This window comes from Prionailurus viverrinus, chromosome B2 (assembly GCF_022837055.1).
Source record: "Prionailurus viverrinus isolate Anna chromosome B2, UM_Priviv_1.0, whole genome shotgun sequence".
NCBI classification, from domain to species: domain Eukaryota; kingdom Metazoa; phylum Chordata; class Mammalia; order Carnivora; family Felidae; genus Prionailurus; species Prionailurus viverrinus.
This window is the reverse complement of record NC_062565.1, coordinates 98,174,237-98,199,265: the sequence shown is the minus strand read 5'-3', so window position 1 is coordinate 98,199,265 and position 25,029 is coordinate 98,174,237. Positions and strand designations below refer to the sequence as shown.

General features: G+C 45.9%; 1 protein-coding gene and 1 pseudogene across 2 annotated transcripts in view; both read right to left on the bottom strand.

Moving 5' to 3' along the window:
- Positions 1-14,012, bottom strand: part of FOXO3 (forkhead box O3) — a 125,463-nt gene extending 111,451 nt beyond the window's left edge. For both annotated transcript variants that reach the window (XR_007152086.1, XM_047858252.1), the window contains exon 1: positions 13,359-14,012. Coding sequence is in view for 1 of the 2 variants with exons in the window: in XM_047858252.1 (XP_047714208.1) it covers positions 13,359-13,976 (618 nt within the window). In the remaining variant the exon portion in view is untranslated. The remainder of the gene's footprint in view (positions 1-13,358) is intronic.
- Positions 14,013-24,121: 10,109 nt separating this feature from the next.
- Positions 24,122-24,216, bottom strand: LOC125166902 (uncharacterized; annotated as a pseudogene).
- Between the last annotated feature and the right edge of the window lie 813 nt (positions 24,217-25,029).

The following is a 25,029-nucleotide window of genomic DNA, read 5'->3' as shown; positions in this document are numbered from 1 at the left end:
AATTGCTACCTATGATCAAAGCACCAAATTTTACCTTAACAATGAACGTGAAAGTTGAATGTGGTAAAGCCAAAAGTATGGCCCAGAACACACAGCCTTTCAGCCTGAAATAAGGATCTTTCTTGGAAAGGGAGAAGACTAATAGGACTGCTTTAGATATTTCAGTTCAGCAGAGGACATGCATCTACCTAGTCAAACAGAAGGCTGTAAGCTTACCTTTACTGGACAGGGTTGGCGATAGAAGGCCTGATCTAGGCCACTAATTTCAAGAAATTGTATACTAGCTCACCTAGGAAGTTATCTATGAGGACCTTCAGAATCCAAGTGTGCCAAAGCAAGCATACTCACCCTGGAATCAGCTCGAAGAAAACCTTAAATTAATCAGGCCCATAATTTTCATAAACCCATTCTAGGCTTCTCAGGATTACACAAACAGTACACCTGACCTAACTGCTCATTATTCTTTTAAACAAATTCAGAAGAATGTTTGGGTTCAGAGTTTCAATGTTTACTTTAAAAAAAAAGTATCTTGCTGAAAATTTAGTCTGTGGGTCACTGTTTATTTGCATGATGGGTACATGCATACATGGCAAATTAATGCTGTTAATGAGACTGTACTGAAAACTAGTAAATAAAGATACATCCCTTCTCATTCTACCAACTGGGGGGTAAATATATATATATATATATATTTACAAAGATGCACATGTATAAAGGGTGAGAGGGTGAGTTTAACAACAAATCCTTGACATGCAAATAAATGCTGGCAGGAAGCCCCAGGACAGCTATCCTAACTAATAAGGTAAAAACCCTAGAAGATCTACAGCAACACTGAATTTTAAATTAGGTAAAAAATTTTTAAAGAATTTACCAGCAAGATAAGTTCTAATGGAGACATTCAGAGAAAGAGTTTTACTTTATAAAGCCATTATGGTATTATAAAAAAATTTAAATGCATCAAGCTTTTAAAAATACTGAGTAAAAAAAATAAAAATATCAAGTAAAATTAAAACTTAAAAAAGAGAGGAATGTGAGCAGGAAGGGTTAAACATCACTCAGCTGAGCTTAATATGAAATATGAAACTGAAGCTATTATCTAGATAATTTATGATGAAAGAAATATTTCAAAAATCAATTATTTGGACACTTCAGGAAAAAAGCAGTTTTGAAATTTGAATTATATGAATTAATGACTCAGCCGTCCACTTGATCTTTCTAAAGTAGTACGAATTTTCAAGGACACATCTAACAAGCTCTATTGGATATAATTTTATGCCCACCTTAAACTTCAGGTTGATTACCCAAGTTGTACCTTTAAAAGTCCACTGTGGCCACTGCCACCTTCTACTGCAACTGCCTCCAGCCCCGTCACCCTCCCCAGCACCCTCTATATTCAGTTATCAGGCAGAACCGTTCTGCCGGCTCCACATTTATCATAGTGTTTCAGTCTATCTTCTGGACACTATCCAGGCACTACTCACCTATCTTTACTATGAAACTGAGAGTTCTGAAGTTTTTTCAAACACACGTAGGATTCGTGTTCTGCTAGCCACATTTTATCTTAGGGCACATGAGTACTGCATTCCCCTGGCCAATTAAAACCATCATTTTAGGTCCTACCCATACATATTTTTACCTTGAAGATAAAAGCAATAAGCTCTTCAGTAGAGATAAACACTTTAACCTGGCCAGCAACTTGCATTATGCAACGTTTTCAGTCTCTGTCTTGGCAACCTGCCTTTAAACCCAACGGTACCTGCATAGCAAAGAGTCAAACACCTCACAAGGTATTTTAATACCTTTAGTTATGAGATCTGATTCAGCAGCCAAACTGCTGCCAGGAGCTTCTTATAAATTTTGTTTCCCTGCAATCTGTTTTTCTTGGTGGTCTCGTCTCCCTTCATCTACTTTAGATGCTTTAGGTAAAGTCTAAAACATAATAGAAGCACAGATACCCTGCCTTCTCCCAAGGCAGAAATTTGCCAGAGATAATAGTCCAACCCAAAGGATTTCTATACACTATGTATGAGTCTATTAGTTCTAAATAGTACACTTTGTATATGAGGCAGAGTAAACCATGCTCCTGCAAAGAAGTGACCAATCAGAAATGAGAATCCACACACCTGCAGGTTTTTGACAGAATATTCAAGCCACTTCTATTCTCCCACTAAAAGCCGAGGCACTGACTCAATTTTTAAGTTATTAGCTCATGCTAATAAAATCAAGGAAAGGAGCCTAAATCATGGGTCCAAGTCCACTCCCCTAGCAGCACACAGAGGGGTTACCCCAGTCAGCCACAACTTGGAAGACAAGCCTTCAAGACAGTATTCCGGTGGATTAATATGAGGATTAGTGGTAACATATGTAAAGATGTGGCACACAGCAGCAACCTTTAAAATGGAAGCTATTTTCTAAAAGTACAAACTTCCAGTTATAAGTCACGGGGATGTAATGTACAGCATGGTGACTACAGTTAATAACTGTATCGCATATTTGAAGGTTTCTAGGAGAGTAAATCTTAAAAGTTCTCATCACAAGAAAAAAAAGTCTGTAACTATGAATGGTGACGGAGGTTAACTAGACTTTTTGTGGTGAGCATTCTGCAATATATACAAATACTGACTTGCTACATTATACACCTGAAGTTAATGTTGTATGTCAAATTTACCTAAATTAAAACACACACACACACAAACTCAACTCTCCCTGCCAAATGAATAATAAGTGAAATGGCAGCTATTTTATTTTACCCCCCACCCAACCCAAAGTCCCACTGGCACTCAGGAGACAGTAGAGCACAATAGAAAAGGCAAAAAAAAGTTCCAGAGTCCAAGAAACCTGGGGTCTGATCTCAAGTTCCTTGAACCATTTCCTCATCTTTAAATTGGGATTTACATTTAAATGCCTATCTTGTAGGATCAACATTAGATGTAAAAACCTAGCTGAGCATTTGGTGCTTAGTACTCAATAAATTCTAGCTACTATTATTATAATTAGTATAATATCTAGGTCTGAGAATGTGGTTGTGAAGACGCCTTTTTGTTGTAAGAATCAAACTGTCTCTCCGGGCTCTCCTTCCCAAAAATATCATTTTGAAATAGAATGTTAAACTGTGCAATTCTCACTCTTAAATACTTCAGAACTGTTTCTACTTCTAAGATGACAACCACTCTATGTTCTATGCTTCGTTAAGATGACTGGTTTTTGGGACATAAATATACACAAAGGAGACAAGAGCCTGAAGGCTCAGGTATGAGAAACTTTGAAAGTCCCTGAACCAAGCACAGGAGGAGCTGAGGGGACTCCAGAGATTCTGGATTAGCCTTACTACCATAATCAAGGACAATGGACCTGACTGGGCTCTACCTTCTCAAGCCCTGATAGGAAAGAAAGGATCCTTCCACTGAGAACCCAAGGCTCCTTTCCTTCTCTCCTCAAAGAGGGACGATTCTAGACCAAAGCTCTCAGCCAGAATTCCTGGGCTTCAGAGAAACCTCAAGCCCACACTCCACACGTGCAGCCATTCCATAAGCTTCAAGAAATAAATTCAGTAAGGGGGACAGGGGAGGGGGTATGAGGGGGAACCTGGGACATATTAGAAATGGGAAGGAGGAACAAGTTCTAGTGGTTCTAACTGGGAAATCAGGTAAATTCATGCCTCCCTTCTGTCTCCCACAGCAGAATGAAGAAATTTAAATTATAAGTGGCCTGTAAATGATTAACATTTTAATTTTAATCTAATTTAAAATGGGGAGGGGCAGAATGGATGACAGTGGTCAAAAGGCACAAACTTCCAGGTATAAAATCAGAGTAGATCTTAAAAGTTCTAATTACAAGAAAAAAAAAGAAATTTGCAACTGTGAGCACCAATGGATGTTAATTCAAGTAGGCTTATTGTGGTGAACGTTTTGTGACAGACACCAAAGTTGAATCAGTATGTTGTACAGCTGAAACCAATGTTATATGGCAAATAATCTCAGTAATAAAATAAACAGAACTTTGTACTCTTCTCCTCTATCTGCAACCCTGCCTGTCCCTCTCTTCCATCTCCAAGCTCTCGTGTTTGTTTCCCAAGACTACCATAACAAATCACCAAATTCGAGGTCTTCAAACAACAAGAATCTATTCTCTCACAGTGCTGGAGGCTAGAAGTCCAAGGATTCAGCAGGGCCATGCTCCCTCTGAAGATGCCAGGGTGGGGACTGTCCCTGGCCTCTTCCTAGCTTCAGGTGGCTCCCAGCAACGCCTGCTGCGCTTGGCTACTAACCACATCACCCCTTAAAAGACCCTATTTTTAAATAAGGTCACATTCTGAGGTTCCAAGTGGACATGAATTTGGGGGGAATACCATTCAACCCACTACAACTCCCAAATTAAAGTAAAGCAACACCACCAAAGTATGGGGCAAAGGGGAAGAAGATGACAAAATCACAGCATTACAGAAATATCAAAAAAAATAATTCAAGGTTATAATTGCCAGTGGACTATTACTTCCAAACTGAATTAGAAATAATGTAGCTTTTGCCTTTCTCTCACCTGTGGGAAACTGTGAAGTCTTGGAAAATATCATAAGTCCCAATCAAAATAGCACTAAAACACAGGACATTCCACTAGCCCAGACACTTGAATACTCTGAAAAATTTGGTATTACGTATAAACACTCACATATATTATCAGAAGTGAAACAACAAAAGATGAAAGACAGGGAAGGATATTTTTCAGTTAAAAGTGCTTTCATTTAACTATTCGGGGATGGAAAGTGGATCATGGGTCTCAGAAGACCAAGGTTTCCTTTCAAAAAAAAAGTTACCTGGGGCGCCTGGGTGGCGCAGTCGGTTAAACGTCCGACTTCAGCCAGGTCACGATCTCGCGGTCCGTGAGTTCGAGCCCCGCGTCAGGCTCTGGGCTGATGGCGCGGAGCCTGGAGCCTGTTTCCAATTCTGTGTCTCCCTCTCTCTCTGCCCCTCCCCCGTTCATGCTCTGTCTCTCTCTGTCCCAAAAATAAATAAAAACGTTGAAAAAAAAAATTTAAAAAAAAAAAAAAGTTACCTTAGTGGTCAGCAGCTGTTATTAGCATGAGCTAAAAGCAATCAAAGTTCATCAATACCAATAAATGGAATTTTCAAAGAAAAAAAAAATTTTAATAAAAATAAATTTTTAAAAAGTTACCTTAGGTTTTTAACAGCCCCTCCACAAATTATCCGTTGTTTTTTTTTTAATGTTTTATTTATTTCTGAGACAGAGAGAGCCAGAGCACGAGCAGGGGAGGGTCAGAGAGAGGGAGACACAGAATCCGAAACAGGCTGCAGGCTCTGAGCTGTCAGCACAGAGCCCAACGCGGGGCCAGAACTCACAAACCGCGAGATCATGACCCGACCCAAAGTCAGCCGCTTAACCGACTGAGCCACCCAGGCGCCCCTCAAATTATCTGTTTCTGATGACATAAACCTACATGGAAGCACTATATATCACAGTCCTTTTTATTTTAATCAAGGTATTATTTCGGCTTTATGGGGAAAAAAACACTTGAGATGAGCTTTAAGACCTGTGTACTCCCTCTGCTGGCTCTGAATTTAAAGTAAATTCTCAATGGCTTCAGGTGCCAAATTATTAATTTCACTAGACATCTAAAACACAATGAAAAATATGATGTGGATTCTCCCCCAACACACACACACACACACACACACACACACACACACACACACACACAAATAAGAAATTCCAAACACCTACTTAAAACTGCCAAAGGCATCTCTGTTGGATTTATTGTAAGTTTACTCCAGAGGAAAGCTAATGCATTTCACTTGTTTGTAGCAGGAGTCACTTCCTGCATCAGCCTTGCCCCCTACAAGTGTGCCACAAGCTTTCCTTGCTCTGTGTGCACCTCTCCACTGCAGGACGAGGATACATCTGACACCCAGGCATGGTGAGCCCCTAGAAGAGAACCTGGCTTATTCATCACAAGCAACTACTAGAGTAGCAAATTACTGAAAGGACCACAGCCCATAAGGGAACCTAGTCCATTTCATTTTATAATGTTATCCCATAATAGGACAAAAAAAAAAAAAAAAAAAAAAAGCCTGAGTGGAAACTGAAAGACACACTGTCTAGAAAAGCCCAGCTTGAAACATGCACCAATCACACACTTGTGTTTTATCAGGAAGGAAGGATACATCACAATATTCTATGGATGCTTGCTACTGTGCTTCTTTTTCCAACTGGGGAAATTGTGATACTGAGAAAGAAATGTTGTTCAGTCAGGAATAAAATGGTTAAAGGCACTGAGTCTGTCAGGGTAAGGATGCCATCAGAATTGGGCTCTTGTATCATAATCACAGCCTAACCATACATTTCAAAAACATGAACTCGGAAGAGCTCCAGACTAGCCCTTAAAAGATCCATCTCAAACAGTGCTTGCTGTCTCTTCCTCCTTCATACACGACTTCTATTTCCCAATCCATGGATATAAAACTTCAGGTCCATCTGGGACTTCTGCCTCCAAATGCAGAACATTATGGACAACTTACACAACAGCTTTGCTCCTGTAAGAAGTGGGTAAATGAATTTTAGGCTGAACAATCCCATGGAGACTCTCTCTAGATGGTGCATATTGATGCTGCATCGGTGGGGCATACACACAGAAAGCAGACTTGATTTCAACTTTTTCTCTAAATGAAGTCATTCCAAGATCAGGTTCCCCTCAGTTTCTGTGATGGGTAGTAACTGGCACTAATGAAGTTTTCAGGGACTTCTACATGAGGAAATAAGACACTAAGAAGAAATGCCTTAGATAGCAGAGTATCCTTTCATAACTACACCATACCCTAGCAACATCAATGCTAGGAGGTCTCAGACTTCATAGCTAGAAGTATCCAAAAGACTCCACATGTGGTATCGCTCACTCTCACTCTCGAATCACATCATCTCTCTCAGTGTCAAGAGTCCCAGAACAAGGCTATCTTCATGGGCTGTGGACATAATGATCCAAAAAGCAGCTCCAAGGATCAGATATGTTATTGTCTGGCAGACACATTCTGCGCTTTGGAGGCTCTTACACTGTCCTTGGGAATCAAGAGGAGTCAGAGAAAAATGACAAAGCAAGTAGGTGGGAGTCAGGGGTGGGCACAGTAGGGTGGAGTAGGGTTAAAACAGAGGGCTTTTAGGTTAAGCTAAAAGCACTGATGGAGAATGCTAAAAGAGCAACACAGTTACTTTAGCACAAACCAGCCTAAACGAAGGGGGAGGGGAATCAGAGGCAAGCAAATGAAGTAAGAGTTTGCAGAAATGGAAGCAATGACACGAACAGCTGTGAAACCACAATGGTTAACAGCAGACATTACAGAACAGTGGTTCCCGGGGCTCACGTGGACACACTCTTAGCTCCATCTCTGCTAGCTTGTAGGATCCTGGACAGTCACTCACATGCTCTCGTCCTGCTCCTCACCCATAAAATGAAGTAGTTAGATGATCTTTAAAACCTCTTTTAGTTCTAAATTTGAGGCGAGAAGCAATGTGGATGAGTCAGCTGTATCAAGGCTCCACCTCCACTCCAGAGGGAGGCCAGTCCTCTACCAGGCCCCATACGACAGAACTGGAGATCCCAGATCAGGCCAGGACCACAGGTGTGCCCTAATCTGGGCAGACCTGGAAAAAACCCAGCTTCTCCCAAACAGACCCAAACTATAGGAGCCATGCCACAGTGGCCTTGCGTCTCCAAAGCAAGCTGGAAAAAAATGATCGGCAGAGAATTAAAGACCAGCTCCAAGCCAGAGTTCAACACCAACTTTCCAATTTGCCAGTAACTTCTCTGCAGAGAGCTGAAGCACTGATGAAAGCAGAAGTACAGATGTGAAAAAAGGCAAAGTGAATGAACAACAATGACAAGTTCATAGAACACTGATTTGCACGTTTATTTTTTGTCTTCCTCCAATAGAACATGAATCCTGTGAACTGGAACCTTATGTGACTTGTGCTCCTACTATATCCCTTAGGCCCAGGAGAAAGCCCTGTCTGTGAATGGGATGCCTTTGACGGTTTGTTGCATGAATAAAATGGCATGTGATGAAAATGGTAAAAAGGTTTTCTCTCTCTGATCTTCGGTCACTTACTGTATGCCAGCTATAACGTCCACGGACACTAACTTACCTATATATGTGTCATTCCCAACTCCTTCTATAGCAGCAAAAGGCCAGAGTGGCTCTTCACGACTCTTCAATTTGTGATACAGGAAAAGGTAAGGAGAAAAATGACTCAAGAGAGGATCAAGTCTGTTCCCTCCAGGCAAGACGAGTAAGGTATGAAAACAAAATAAATTCCATATTCTCTCCAGCCTGGGAATCTGATCTGATAAGCAGTGGGTCAGCAGGGTGCCCTGCCAGAATGTACAGACCTAAACAGTCTTATCTTTGCATATTTATGAAGATCTTTGGATGGATGGTATCTGCTAAACTTTTTCCAGACCAAATAAATGACTTTTTACTGGGACAAGGACTCTTCATTAATTTCCTAAATAAAAATATCTTGCAGGTTTTAAGTAAGAATCACACGTATTAAGAAGTTGAACTACAAGATGTTCTTCTATGGTGTCATTCTCTTAAAATAGAACCCTCCTAAAATCTCCTAAAAATAAGTCTGCATAGTTTCATTTCATTTTCTAAGAAGGAGATAAACACATCAAAACAAACACTTAGCTTCTTTTTTAAAGACTCTCTCTGCTACAGGGCCCACAGATCAAAGTTTAAAAGGGCCAATTTCTTCACTTCAGAGGTCGATGACACAGCTTTGAAAAAGAGGAAAAACAGTCCCCCAGTCCCCCTAGTGTGCTGAGGCTGTAGGAAGAGGAAGTGTATTCGCTGAGAATCCCTGACGAAGACAGTCCTGCCAAAGGAAGTTACAAAACAGCATTTTGGTAACATGGGCCAAGCAGAAGACAGATTCCTTACACACGACTGTAACTGGCCCTTTGGTGAGTTACTCCAAAAGGTGACTGAGGGGAGAATTACAAGCCAACATGGAATTATCACAACTTTGTCATTTTGGAATTAAAAAAAAATATTTTTTAAATATAAAAGTTGCAGTTAAAATGACATTTTCTTAACACAGTGTGTTGGGAAGGAACTGCATGCATTAATCTAAAGAACCAGAACGGTAAGAACATCAACAAGCACTGCGTGGCAGGTGGGTCCTCATCTTTTCACTCTGGGAAGAGGCTGTAAGAGTACACATTGTCACATGAAAGAAGACTAGTCTCTTGCAGAATTAACCTCCAAAGCAGCAGCAGAAATCGTCACACACACAAGATCCTCCATTGTGAAATTTTGAGAACCAGAACAGAAACTCACGGCTACTTGATACAATCATGCCCTAACCCCGTGGGAAATGCAGGTGTGTGGGTGTGAGTAGGTGAATAAGCAATAAATAGACCTTAACAGGTAAACCCTGGAGTCCTAGAGGTCTGCCCCCCTCCCCAGGAGGAACCGAGAGAACAAACCAGTTTAATTATGGGTGGTGCAGTACAAGTAAACTTAATCCGAATTAAAGGAAATGTAACCTTTTCCCCTCGTGACCACATCTGATTATTCATTTCTACTTATTGCCTGAGGTAAGGGAGCCTGTGAGATAGCCATCACCTTTCTGTCTGGCACAATATGCATCTTTCAAACCTAAGTTAACCAGGAACTTCCTCCTTTTGTTAAAATGCTATCTTTTCTGCCACCTTCATCACTTCATAATTCCTAAGTACCCGTACTGATCAACACTGGACGGCTATACAAATATGAAAAACTCATTCAGCCTCCATCAATATTCATCTGTTTCTGATGCTAAAATAATAACCAAGATATCTTTAGACTGAGAGGCAAATATGCTTTTCAGGAAAGCATCTTTTACTTGTGTAAGACTACTTGTTACTTAGTAAGTGACTTTTAAAAAATAGATCCTCGATTTAAAGAGGAAAATAGTGTGATAAAGAACAAATCTCCAGAACTGCGACTATTAATGACCTGTGTACTAACTAGCTGTGTGATCTTAGAGAAGTCCTTAACTTGAAGAATCAGGTTCTTCACCTATGAGGGAGTTGAAAAATCTCTGCAAGCCTCATCCTGGCTGTGTATTAGAATAACCTGAGAAACTTAAACAAAAACAAACAAACAAAAATAATGCTAAGCCCCAGACCAGCCCAATTAAAACCGATTCTCTGGGTATTGGCTTTTTTTTTTTAAGCTCCCAGGTGATTCTAATATGCAACCAGGGCTTCAAATCACTAGTCCCAGTTCTGATCTCCAATGCCTTCTTTTCTAATCCTTTCATTCTCTGATCTTAGGGTGAGAATTCTGGTGACAGAATCTCAGAATGCAACAGGCCAAAAAAGCCACGAAAAAAGCAAGGCCTAAGCCCTGCATACTGTGCCTATGTGCACACAGGACTAGGAGAGGTTAACCTGAATTCTAGACATTTTTAGAAGTTAAAAACCTTAATGCGTAACTAAGAATGAAAGCAGTGTGGTTTAAGTGCACATGCCTGCTCTCAAAATGACTAATCGTGATAGGAATCAACTCCTGAAACTTGGACGCAGGGAAATGGGTCACAATTAGCTCCTGACCTCTCCCTCTTCCCTCTTCTACCACCCCCACTGAACCACAAGCACAAAAAAAGGCTGGCTATTAGTCATAATCAGAATATGAAACCAGCCCCAGTTTCAAAGGGCTTTCTCCATCATCAAAGATTTGGAAGTTCCTGCATGGGTGCATCTTTTGATGAAAGTCATCTTACAAAAAATCTTTAAAGGATATCCCCACAAGTTGTCATGTGATACTCAGAACTAGTATAAAATCTTAAAAATAATTTTACTTACCTTAAACATAAAGACATTTTACTTTATGCCCTGTATTAAACATATTAAGGCTCGAGTTTCAATTTATATTTCACAAATGTTAGAGATAAGATAGAAACTAATTTAACACTGTGCATTGAATATACTCCAACCAAAAAAGAGAGAGAGAGAGAGAGAGAGAGAGAGAGACATGAGATAGCATGAGACCAAAAAAAGGTTAAGGACATAAAACCATAAAGTTTATGACTAGGCCCCAAATCTCTATTGTTTAAGTCCTGCAAGCTATGTGAAAATATAATTAACTCAATCACAATTCATGGCTACTTTTGGTAATACTACTTTCTCACCTAGATCTTTAAAAAAAAAAAATCAAAACTGTTACCATCTTTAACTGTAAGCACAATAGCAAGAAATATTATTTGTGGGATTAAATTACTTTTGTAAACTTGAAAGTCATAGGAAATGTGAAAACCCTTCCAACGCTAACTTTTTAGCTTTAACTAGCTAACTTTTAACTAGCAGATCCTCTGCACCAAGTTCAAAATATACAGGACTCACTGCAAGTGTGAGAAATTTGAAAAATATTCCAAACCCCTATATCCATTTTCTTAGATCTTGAAATCCACCCCTTCCTGACACTATACACTGAGATTAACCCTTGCTATTCACTTGGAAATTCAGTTTTAAAAGCTATCACAGTAACACTGTTTTGAAATGGAACTCACTCCCATGCTTTCTGTAAATGGCCCTCGGATCACACAGCTGGCATTCTTTTGCAAAGCTTTAAAATTAAATCAAATGTAAGATTCATAATGTCAGCATTCATTAAAGGAAATGAGACAGATATGTGGAATAATTTCAAAGCACACATTTTGCTTTTAAAGTATCTCAGCAAGGGGCGCCTGGGTGGCTCAGTTAAGCATCTGACTCTCGATTTCGGCTCAGGTCATGATCTCAGTTTCCTGAGTTCGAGCCCTGAGCTGGCCTCTGCACTCACAGCATGGAGACTGCTTGGGATTCTCTCTCTGCCCCTCCCTCACGCTGTCTGTCTCTCTCAAGATTAATAAACTTAAAAAAAAAAGAAAAAAAATCTCAACAAGTCCTTTTCTAGCCATAAGAAATTTTAAAAAAAGGTACTTTGCAAGTTTTTTTTTAAGCAAATTAAAACTCAACACATTAAGTTCTTTTTTCTTTAAAACACACTACATTCTTCAATTTTTACACAAATTCCTCTCCAGGGCTCCAGTTCTCCACCAAGATTACACTGTTCTTGCTGTACACACATACTGGAATCCAGGAAGATACAGTGAAGAGGACTGAGGAAGGAAGCAACCACCTCTTTAATTAAAAAAAAAAAAGCTAACTTGCAAATAGAAGCAACTGATAAGTGATATGTATCTCCACATGTACCTCTTTTGCCTGGTAATGACACATTCATATCTTGGGGTAGAGGCCAGGAGAATGAGGTGCCAGGAAGAGCAAAGCAGCTGGGTATCAGCAGCCCAGCAGGGGCACAGGAGTTAATCTGTTTAGATGCCCAACTGCAGGAAGTCATTACATCATAGGCCTTTCCACACCTCTCTCCCTACCATGTGCCCAGTGCCCCAAGAGGCTGAAAAGGAACAGTAGAGAGCCTCCCTTCTGGTTCACTTATAGGTAGAAGCCATTATGGCCCAGTCCTGCCACTACATCTCCCTCCCCTAGGCCAGGGAAGGCTAGGTGAAGCTCCAGGCCCCAGTCCTCCACACCTGGACCTGGCCTCAAATAGCGCCAGAGTCCAGGCCTCAATAGAAGCAGCAGGTGTGGCTAGTCTGCCTTAAGGTGGAAGGGCTGGCCCATTCCAGGACCCAGAACATCTCAAGTTTGGAGACTCGTTTACTGGGAAAACCTCTCTAATAAAGACGTCAACACAGACAAGGAAAGACAAGCAGCCAGGAAAAGGTTTACGACCACTGCTTTTTCTAATGGGACCGGTATGCCTGTGGGAATTAACATCCACACGCTAGAAACTTCGACGTAAGGGTGCTCATCCAGCTAGTAACAACGACCATGCTCCTGTGACAGACTGGGAACCACAAATCCAACCGCTTCTCCGGGCACCAAGTCCCAAACACTCCCCCACATCCTCTCACTCCACCCGCAGCGCCCTCCCCGCACCCCCCACTACGGTGATTTCTACTTCGAAGTTAGCCGCAGACCTACCTCCTCCGCGCAGTCCGGGGAATCCGTCAAACGCACTCCTGTCCGCCAGTCCTTCCCTCGCCGGCATCCCTTGCCCCCTCTCCTCACCTGGCCATGCCCGAGGCTTCCCCGGAAGCCTCATTTCCCCAACCCCCCTCCGCGGCCGACCCCAGGTTCCCCTCCTCTGGGGGTCACACAGATCCCCCGAAACCTCACAGCGGAGGCTCTCGCTGCCAACCCCTCTCCCCAGCGCCCGCAGGCGCGCTCCGATGAATCGAAGGCGCGTCTCGCACTGCGCAGGAGGCCCGGCGGGTCCGGCCGCCCGCCCGAGGTGGGTACGCACCTTCCACCCGGCCGAGCTGTTGCTATCGCCCTTATCCTTGAAGTAGGGCACGCAGCGCACCATCCACTCGTAGATCTGGGACAGAGTGAGCCGTTTGTCCGGGGAGCTCTCGATGGCGCGAGTGATCAGGTCGGCGTAGGACAGGTTTCCCCAGGCGTTCCGCCGCGACGAGCATTTCCTCGGCTGCCCGGAGCCCCCAGCCGCCCCCGGCTGCGGCGGTGGCAGTGGCTGCTGAGGCGGCAGCGGCGTCTGCGTCCCCCCGCTCAGCGCGCCCGCCGCGAGGGCTGGCCCGGACCCGGAGTCCTGCCCTCCAGGAGCCAGCAGCCGGGCCGAGTCTTCAAGGAGCAGCCCGGAGCCCAGCGTGCCGCTCCCGCCGCCGCCGATCGCCATGGCCGAGCTGGCCCTACCGCTACCGTCCTCGTCGTCTTCATCGTCCTCCTCTTCGGGGATCATGGAATCGGCGGCCGTCTCCCCCGAGGGCTTGGCCGGGCTCCCCTGGAGCTCTGGCCTCTGCAGGGGCCACGTACAGGAGCGCGGCCGGCTCTGGGGCTCGAACTCCGGGTCCAGCTCCACTTCGAGCGGAGAGAGCGGGGCCGGGGAGGCCGGTGCCTCTGCCATCTTCGCCGCCCGCCCGCCCGCGGCTCGGGCTCTCGCGCTCTCCTCTCGCGCCGGGGCGGGGTGCGGCGGGGGAGGGACGGGGGCGCCGCGAAGGCTCGGGCTCCCGGGAGCCGCTGCCGCTACTGCCGCCGCCTGGGGAAGCACGAGAGGAGAGAGAAGGAGAGTTCGTTATCCCGGGCTGGAGCCCGGTCCTCGGCGAGTCCTCGCCCGCTGCCGCCGCTTCCCGGCCGCACGGCGCCCGCCTCCTAGAAGCAGGCAGACCTGGAGACGTGCGTCCCGCGAACCTGGCGCAGCAGACACCGCCCCCTGGCCAGGCCTCGGGGGAGACCGGAGCGAATCGACGGGCTCGCACGGGGCAGCCCCCTCCCCCGCCGCCGCGGCCGCCAGATCTGCAGGTCCCTCCTGGGCTAGGTGGCTGGGCGGGGAAGAAGGGGGAGGGGCGGGGGCGGGGGAGGGGCGCGGGCCGCGCCTTTAAAGCGGGCAGCGGCCGGAGCTGGCGCAGCCGAGCGGCGGTAGGAGCCCGAGCGGGCGTGCGTTTGTTTATGTTTCGTTCGGGCCCGCTCAAGTGCTTCCCGCGGCGCCGCAGCCAAAGTCTGTGGCGTCTTCCGCTCTTCTCCTCCTCGCCCCTGGCCCTGCCGCCTCCGCGCCCCCTTGTACCCCTTCTCCTGGCCGAGGGGCCCGAGCCCGGGAACGGCACGGGCAGCCACCTTCTCCTCTCTTGGCCCCGCGGGCCGGGAAGGCGAACATGAGTCCGAGCGCGGACCGGCCCTTGACACTTCCAGAAAAAGGACCAGACGGGAAGCAGGGGGGCAAGCAGCTCAGCGGGTGTTTGCAAAGGGTCGAGCCAAGCAGGAACGACCACTTTGGGTTTTTGTGTGGTTTATTTGCTCGCGGACGTTGTACCCTCCACCCCCTTCCCTGTAAAGAACGCGGGGAGGGGACAAGTCGGAACATAAATCTTCCAACAGGTCAGGAAGCGCCAAGTCTCCCGGGCTGCCAGAAAACCCGGACCAGCACGTTCATCACCTCCTTGCTCCCGCTGCTGCCATCTTGACAGTTTTCCCCCCTTCACTCAAGTCCTTTAAAAACACTAGCGGGAGGGAAAGGGGGCGCGCACACCGAGTCACGGGGAGGGAAAAGGGAAGCGCCTGGCCCAGCTCGGAAGCAGATCCGGAGTCACCGGGAAGGCGGCCGCCCCGCTGCAAAGCTCCGGCGCCTACCTCAGTTCCTTCCCTTCAGGGACGAGTGGGGAGGACGCACAATCCCGCGCGGGCCCGGGGCACGGCGAGGAGGGGGCGCGCAACCTCGGCGAAGGAGAGGCGCTCCGGCTGCCGCCGCAGCCCGCCTGAGGAAACGCCTGTCAGCCTGCGCGCCGCCGCCTTCCACATTCCTCCTCCTCCTCCTCCCTTACACGAGCAGGGCGGCCGCGGCAGCAGCACAAAGTTATAGACACACGCAGGGTGCCTCAACCTAAGCTGACGGCGGGCGGGTCCCCGCCCAAGGGGAGGGCTGGGCGGCGGGCCCGGGTGTGCTGTGTGCGTGCGTGTGTGTGCGTGTGTGTATATGTGTGCTCGCGCGCGCGCCTGCGCGACCCGGCTCCGCGGGACTGCGGGCGTGGGTGTCGGGGCGCGCGCCGCGGGCCGGGACTAGGCGGGCTCCCGCAGCCCTCCTCGCTGGGCTCCTCCTCCCGAGAGTCTCAACGACAACAAAGCGCGGCGCCAGCCTAGGAGAAGAAGGAGGGGGAGAGCAGAGCCCCGAACGCTCCATGAGCGCAGTCGCGCGGCCTCTCAGACTCCGGGCAGGGCGCCTGGTACTGAGGGTCCCCGGCGGGCGCGTCCGCCCGCCAGGCTCTGGGCCCGCCCTGGTGTCCGGTTCCCGGTTAGAATCGGACACCAGGTAACACCCGAGATAAGATGCTGACCGCAGATCGCAGAGGTTACCTCGGCGTGGAAATACTGACAAGAGAAGATGTTGGTGCCATACAAGACTTCGATAAACTGACGCCCTCAGATTTGATCAGGCACCAAAAGGTTTGCAGCTGAGTTTCTTACCTAGGACGCTCGACTTGTCGTGGATTTCTTGGCAAATGAGGGGAGAAGTGTAACTAACTCGGGAGAAATGCAAATTTTCCCCCATTCCTAAACGCAAGGGCAGATTTTGAACAATTATGAATGGGAACTAAATTGCTTCTAATTTGTAAATGACTCCAGAACAGCTAATTGTGCATTTTTAAGTTTTGGGTTTTTTTATTTAAAGCTACTTCTTTAGGTTTGGGAAAACATCTTCACAAGTCCTTATCCTATTATCAGTGCCTAAATTCATTTGTACACTAACAATGCACTACATGCGATACGCACACCAAAGCTCTGTTCACTTTGGTTCATAAATCTCTTTTTTCCCCTTTTTTCTTAAATCTTTGTCAGTCACTGGAGACCTCAGAGTCCAGAGCTCGCTCCTCAACAACCCAATACACAAAAAAGGTCCAACCCAGGGTACTCAGGAGTCCGCCCACCCAGCCAATTCCAGACTCCGGGCTTTGCGCAGGGCCCGTCACTCAAGTGACGCGCGTCCCCGCCCCTGCACCAAGCTAGTTCGACGCGTACAAACAGATGATGTCATTGTATCCACACGCGCGTGACCCGGGAGCTCTGCGCCGCGTCCCCATTCGCTGCACCGCCTACTCGTCAAACCACGCCGCGCGCTGACTGGCCGCGGGCACCAGTCTCCAGGCCCCAGACACCCCTCTCCGCCCCCCGCCCCCGCCCCCCAGCAAATAATAAACAATCGAGTAAAATTCTAAGGAAGAAAGGAGGGGACAGAGAGGAGAGGAGAGAAAGAGAGGGCGAACCTGAAGCCAACCTTTCGCGCGCTGAGGGAGAGTTCAGAGGCGGGGGACTTGAGAGGACAGAGGAGGGAAGAAGGGGAGCAGACCTGGGGCGATGGGTCCTGCTGCGAGGTGGTGGTGTAGGGAGAGGAAACTTGGAGAGCACCCTGCGGGGCGCGCCTGCCAAAGTGGAGGGACACTAGGGCCCTGGAGCTGCCGGGCTTGGGGCTTCTGGGCGGTGCGCGGCAGTCCGAGGGGGTGGAGAGTGAGACACGCCGGAGCGGCGCGGGCGGAGCCGGCAGACACGTGCGGGAGGAGGGCGGGCGCGCGCCGAACTGGCTCACCCGGGGCGCGCGGCAGCAGTAGCCGCGCGCGCTTGTTTACCAGCGCACGTGGGTGTTATTTTTAAATGGAATGTTGTGCTGGCGGCGCAGCGGAGTGGCTGGCGCGTGGGGCAGCCCGCGCTGGCTGGGGGACGCTGCAGACCCGGGCCACGACCTCTCCGGGCTCCGCTCATGGGCCAGGCAGACTGTCTCCGCTGCAGGATTCCAGCGCAGCGGCTGGCTGGGGCCGGTGAGCCTGATGGCGACTTTCGCGCGCTGCCCAAGCCCCTGCGGAGACGACGAATTCCCGCCACCAAAAGCTGCCTTCTTTAAGCCCGGTTTCGGCTCTTTCAATAACATTTCGGGAACAAAGCCGGCGGGGCTCCGCGGCCACAGGTTCCGGAGCCGATTTCACATGCTCACATACTCCCTGGCACACTACACCCTGGCCGCGAGGTGGATTTATCACCTTGCGTAGTTTGTGACCTCGCTCTCTTGCTCAGAATGTCCCCCGAACGCGCCCGTCACTTGGGCATACAGCTCTGGCACGTACAAATGCGCTTTTGCTACCTCGGCTTCTCTTTGGAAGGGAACTCTGGGAAGGGGGGCTCTGACTGCTTCCTGGTGGTGTTCCTGCGCTTTCTGCTCCACTTTTCTCATTGTGGGCCTGTCCTGAGAGCCCTGAGTTTGCGTTTGGTTTATAGCCTGGCAATGTGGACCCTGACATAGGACAACTCTCAACTGAAAGTGTCCCTGGGGGGTAAGGGGGCGGATTGGGACTTCAAAGATCACATGGGGGGCCGAGGGGCTTTGGGGCATGTTACCAGGAGTCGTGTTCAGCATCAGCGTGTTCAGCTTTTTGGGAGGAACCCAGAGGCCAGATCACCCATTGCTTTGCACCGTGATAGAGCATAGAATACAAAGAACTTTGAGTTGTTCCTTCTTAATACTTATAGCACACTGTTAAAAAAAAAAAAAAAAAAAAAAAGTTCACACTCTGAATCTAAGCAAACTTTTGTCCTTAAAGTACAAACATGCAGACTTAGAATATGTTTACACTGGCTGGGCTCTCAGGTTATTAGATTTTCACTAAAAATCTGTTGAGTGTCCATTTACAGAATGCCTATCCCAAGGGCATTCAAAACCTGGAAGCATTAAAGATTCAGTAGATTAATTTAGCTTTTTGTGACCCCCTTGGTGAGGAATGGAGGTTGGGTACATGATAAAGCTATGTCTCTCAGAAAGCTTACAGCCTTGAGGAGACAAGACATTAAAAAGTTCAGTATTTCGAGAGTTGAAAAGCAGTACAAGACAAACACAAGAGGTCATGCATAGTGTTGGGTAAGTTTCCAATGAGTTGAGGATCAAAACTTCAAATGGAAATAAAATAACAACAACAAAAACTTCAAATGGCAGTGATCAGAAACATTGAGCTTGGTAAATGTGCATCTTACTCAGAAAATTTACCCTTGTAATTTGTCCCTATGGGCAAACCTTGGAAAATCTCAGTGATTGTTACATTTTAGCGTGAAATTGCTTTGACCTTTGCTTTCCCCACAAAGCCTCCATGCGCCTTCATTTCTTACCCGCAACTTTTTCTCCCTACACTTTTTAGTACGTATAATCCCAAACTTAGAATTGTTCAATTTAGCGTTTTTCAACTTTACAGTGATGTGCAAGCGATTCACATTCAGTAGAAACCCTACTTCAAATTTTGAATGTTAATCTTTTGCACCCCCCGCCGTGTGCTGCAGATCATTTCTTGTGATGCTGGACAGCAGCAGTGAGCCACAGTTCCCAGCCAGCCACCTGATCACTGGCCTTAACAACCAATATACTTAGAACCATTCTATACCTATATGGTCATTGTGTTTTTCACTGTCAGCATTCAATAAATTACATGAGATAGTCAACATTTTATTATAAAGTAGGATTTGTGTTAGATGATTTTGTCCAACTGTAGATTATTAATATAAGTGTTCTGAGGGGCGCCTGGGTGGCTCAGTCAGTTAAACATCTGACTTTGGCTCAGGTCATGATCTTGCGGTTCGCGGGTTCCAGCCCCGCCTCGGGCTCTGTGCTGACAGCTCAGAGCCTGGATCCCACTTCGTATTCTGTGTCTTCCTCTCTCTGTGTTCCTCCCCCACTCACACTCTGTCTTGCTGTCTCTCTCTCAAAAATAAATAAACAAAAAAAAAAAAAAATACAAGTGTTCTGAGCATAAGGTAGGCAAGGCTAAGTTATGATGTTCGATAGGTTAGGTACATTAAATGCATTTTCAACCTACACTGGGTATTTTCAGGACATAACCATATCATAAGTCAAGGAAGATCTGTATAGGAAAGCTGAGTAAGTTATGGTTGTTGATCGAGAAGGAATGCCAGCCTCAACTTTGTGGTAGAATTTTTGGTCAAAACTTTCCCTACGTCTTTTTTTTTTTTTTTTTTTTGGAGAGGGACAGGGTGGGGGGAGGGGCAGAGAGAGAGGGAGACACAGAATCCCAAGCAGGCTCCAGGCTCCAAGCTGTCAGTGCAGAGCCCGACACAGGGCTCAAACTCACGGACTGCAAGATCATGACCTGAGCCAACATCGGATGACTAAACCAAATGAGCCACCCAGGCGCCCCAAAACTTTCCCCACTTCTTAACCCACTTCTTGTTTACTTTTATAAATGATCTGAGGTGGTAATTGTTCACTCCATTGTAAATTCAGTCACTGGAGGAACAAGACTTTACAAAACTTTTTACCCGAATAAGCTAAGTAAATTCACCATTTCCAACATCTAACTGTGAGGCAATTGGTAGTAGATGCCAGAGCTCTGCCTCTGAGGGGGCCACCACTCAGCACCTGGGTCCTTACTGATGCTCCTCATACCTGTCAGCTGCATACTCCTCTGACCCCAGAGCCTAAATACTAGGGAGCGAGCATGCTTCCCGTCAACCCAGTGCTCATTTCCCTCGAGGACTGGCTTCTACATCCATCTCAACAATGAAGACAGGAAACAAGTACAGTAGAAGCCTCCAAACATATATGTGACCCAGCTGGAAAGAAAGAAGGATCCCCAATATTCAGGTCTATGGCTGCTCCCCACCCTTTGTCTGACATCCACATTAGTCCCTTCCTCTGCCTCCCATTCCTCAGCAAACTACTCACAGGGAAAAAATATAGAACACTATGTATGAAAGAGCTTGAACTTTGCCTTGTCTTTCAGGGTGTTAAGGAGACAGCAGGCCCAAAATGGAGTTACTTTTGCTAAGTCCCACATCAACAAACCAAGACTTTATACCTAATATAATTGCAGTTTCAATACCCACCCCGTGCCACCCCCAGGAATGTAGCCTGTAACCAGTCAACATGGAATTACCTGGTTAGCACTAATGAGATAACCATCCCAATGGGAAGTCCCCTTTCCAGTCCCCTTAGGAAGGCGACCTTGCCTGAAACAATGCATTCTTTGCTAATAATGTCTTTTTTTCCACCCCCTTTCCACCTTTAAAAACCTTTCCTTCTTTATAGCTTGGTGGAGCTCTCTTCTGCTGGATGGGATGCCGCTCAATTCATAATAGTTTAACAAAGCCAGTTTGAGCTTCAATTTTACTCAGTTGAATTTTTGTTATATAGCAAGGCATCATTCGAGGCAGGTTTCATCACCACCCTCCCCAAGAATCTCTAGAGCTCCTGTCCTCTCTCCTCTGCCTCCTTCGGGCATGACACACCCTGGCAGAGCCTCCCCTAGTCATGATAGTGACTGCCTTAGGACTCATTTGGAGGACAACTATGAATGTTCTCAGCAGGGAAAGAGTGGGGATCCAAAAAACATTGAAGGTGTACCTGAAAGGGAATTGCATCGAGAAGAGGAAGTGGAAAGGATTCTCTGTTTTGGTATTATGAGGTAATAATGATAGCTAACCTTTATTTGTCCTGGCCCAGGCCCTGAAGTAAGCACTTTATTTACAGTATTTAAGCCCTCACAAAGACCAAATCAGGTAGATACACCAAATGCTAAATGTCATGGGGTTAAGAATTCAGGCTCTGAGGTTAAGTCGGATCCCCTCACTTACCAGGTATGTGACCTTGGGCTATTATTTAACCCTTGGCCTTAGTTTCTCATTCATGAAATGAGAATAATTTTGGAAAGATTAGGTTAAATGAGGTGAACCTAAAGCATTTAGGATTAGAATACTGGGAAAGGGGGGCTTTGAATATAGTGATGCCCAGGCTCCATTTGGGACCAACTGAAGAGTATGTTCTGGCACTGATTTTTTTTTTTTTTTTAATGTTTGCCAGATGAATCTAAAGCAGTGAAAACTGAGAACACTGAATTCGAGGTCTCTCTTCTCTTTGCACTCCAGTGTTTGCCTTCAGCTAGAACTATTGGCTTCTGCTCAAGAATAATGACAGACCATTAAGTATGCACAAGGGGGCAGGTCTCATACACATCTCAGTTTGTCTCTAGAACAACCTACCCCAGTAGGGACCATCCCTCTCATTTTACAGCATTTTGCCCTGGGTCACACAATGAGTGGTAGGCCCAGAATTGGCACAAAAGGCTGTGTGGGTCCATGGCATTTGCTCCTTCACCAACGCTGCAAGTCTTATCTAGGTGGGCCATTTAGCCTAGAGAAACAGAGCTGGAAACAGGCAAACAAACAGAACTCCAAGTGCAAACCCAACCAACCCAAAGCTGGTGTTTGGCCAAATCTGCACCCATCAGGTTGTTTTCTTGGATCTCTCATGTGTTTTTAAAGTTTTTGAGGGGTGCCTGGGTGGCTCAGTCAGTTAAGCATCCGACTTCAGCTCAGGTCATGATCTCACGGTTCGTGGGTCCGAGCCCCGTGTCGGACTCTGTGCTGACAGCTCAGAACCTGGATCCTGCTTCAGATTCTGTGTCTCCCTCTCTCTCTCTGCCCCTCTCCCACTCGCACTCTCTCTCTATCAAAAATCAAATAAACATTTAAAAAAATTAAAGTTTTTGAATCAATTGGCAACATCTGAAAAGGAGGATATTTCACCTGAAAGTCAGATTTCTCATTCTTCTTGAGAAATAAGTAACTCTGGTAACACATGGCAACAATTAGCTGCTATGTGCTCTCCAGCTCACCTCTACATCATCAGGCCCTCTTCATTTATGTCTCCTGACCGACCTCTAGACTTTCAACTTAGCCACCTAACTTTATCTTCTGCCTCAACAGGGCACAACAGAGCTGGCTCCTTCCAGCTCATGAGCAGTGACTGTGCACATCCCTACCCAACTCTTTGTTCCGTGAAACAGACTGGTCACTCGAAATGGATTGTTGTGGGAGTTGTTACCCCACAGAAACTGGTGATGCTAACAGTCGAGTCTTTTGTGGGTTTTGTTTTGTTTTCGTTTTTCCTGAAAGTCAGTTTGCTGGCACACCATTGCCCCCACTCCACTCAGCTACTGTCTGGGGCTCTGAAGACGAAGATTTGTTCTAAGTAGAAAGTGAAGGGAACAGAAGTGTTTGAGAAACTACTTCAATTCTGCTAAGTAATTGATTATACATTGTCTAATTTTTATTATTTTTAAAGTTTATTTATGCTGAGAGAGAGACAGAGTGAGAGAGAGAGCAGGTGGGGAAGGGGCAGAGAGAGAGAATCCCAAGCAGGCGCCACACCACCAGCTCAGAGCCCAACACGGGGCTCAAACCCTCGAACCTCAAGATCATGACCTGACCCAAAGTTAGACACTTAGCCACCTGAGCCACCCGGGTGCCCCTGTCTAACCTTATTTTTAAAGTACTTGAACTTACTGTGATGGAGTACAGCCTCTTGATGAAAACTAAATTTGGATGTTTTACTATTTTTTAAAGTGAATCACTGAACTGGCAAGAAAGCAGGGAAACCACCAAAGTCAAAAACAAAGTTACGGTGGGACCCCTGGCAAGTGAGCAAGCTCCTAGAAAATCTGTCAAACAGCAGTGTCCTTGAGCTTCCACAATGACAGGTACCCAGTGGTGGAGACCCAGAAGATATACCCCGAAGCCTATCCAAGATCACGAGCATAACAAGAACCTATCCCAATGTAAATTGGCACAACCACTATGGAAAACAGTAAGGAGGTTCCTCAAAATATTAAAAATAGAACAACCAGGGGCGCCTGTGTGGCTCAGTCAGTTAACTGGCTGACTTTGGCTCAGGTCACAATCTCACAGTTTGTGAGTTCAAGCCCCGCGTCCAGCTCTATGCTGACCGCTCAGGGCCTGGAGCCTGCTTTGGATTCTGTGTCTCCCTCTCTCTCTGCCCCTCCCCCACTCATGCTCAGTCTCTGTCTCTCAAAAAATAAATGTTAAAAAATTAAAAAAAAAAATAGAACAACCATATGATCCAGCAATCTCACTTCTGGAGATCCAAAGGAAATGAAATAACTATCTCAAAAAGATATCTGCACCCCCAATATTCATTGCAGCATAATTCACAATACCCAAGGTATGTTTCCCAAGGCATGTAAACAACTGTCCACCGAGGGATGAAGGAATAAAGAAGATGTGGTGTTTATGCAATGGAATATTACTTATAAAAAAGAAAGAAGTCCTGCCATTTGTGACAACATGGATGAAACTTGAGGGCATTATGCTAAGCAAAATAAGTCACACAGAGAAGGAGTGTAGTATCTCACATATATGTAGAATCTAAAAAAGTCGAATTCCTAGAAATAGTGGATTGGTGGTTGCCAGGGGTTTTTTGTGAAGCAATGGAGAAATGTTGGTCAAAGGGTATAAACTTTCAGTTATAAGATGATTAAGTTCTGGGGATCTAATGTACAGCACGGTGACTATACTTAACAACACTGTATTTTATACTTGAAAGTTACTAAGAGAGTAAATCTTAAATGTTCTCACCACACACACACACACACACACACACACACACACACGAGTAATTATGTGAAGTGATGGGTGTGTTAACTAACCTAATGGTGCTAATCATTTCCCGATATATACATATATCAAATAATCATGCTGTGGACCTTTTTTTTAAAAAATATGGAATGCTTTACAAATTTGTATGTCTTCTTTGCACAGGGGCTATGCTATCATTCCAATTTTTGCATATGTGCTGCCGAAGTGAGCACACGCTGTACAACTTAAACTTACACAATGTTACATGTCAACTATACCTTAATAAAATTGGGAGAAAATATTTCATATAAAACACTTATATATTAAAAAAGAAAGAACCTCTCTGATAAAACTGGGATTCCAAAGAGCCAAATAAAGGTGAATGTGAAATTGACTTGTTCTGCAGAAGCGGACCCCCCCCCAAAATTTGCCGGTATTGATCTGGTGCTGGATGGAGTAAAACCAAAAAGACATATGAATCTTCCTTGAGAGTTCATCACTACACTGTGATCGCACATAAGATTGTGATTTAAATTCCTGATACCATGGAATTTTAAAAACCTAATCAGTTCAAGTTTGGGGTACTCCAAACAACTGGAAAGAGCAGACACAATCCTCTCTGGAGGAGGAGATCTTGAACTTAGGCCCCAAAGAATGCCCACAGATGAAGTTTCAAGAACAGAAGTTTATAATCAGAAAACAAAACAGGGGCGCCTGGGTGGCTCAGTCGGTTGAGCCTCCGACTTCAGCTCAGGTCATGATCTCACACTCCATGAGTTGGAGCCCCACATCGGGCTCTGTGCTGACAGCTCAGAGCCTGGAGCCTGCTTCAGATTCTGTGTCTCCCCCTCTCTCTGTTCCTCCCCTGCTCATGCTCTGTCTCTCTCTGTCTCAAAAATAAAAAAATTAAAAATTAAAATAAAAAAAAAACAAAACAAATAAGGAAGCAAGCCTCCATAAGTAAGAGCAGATAGAAACAAAAAAAGATCAGATACACAAAGATTTAGGATATTGCAATAAGCAGACCCAGAATATAAGTGTGTTTA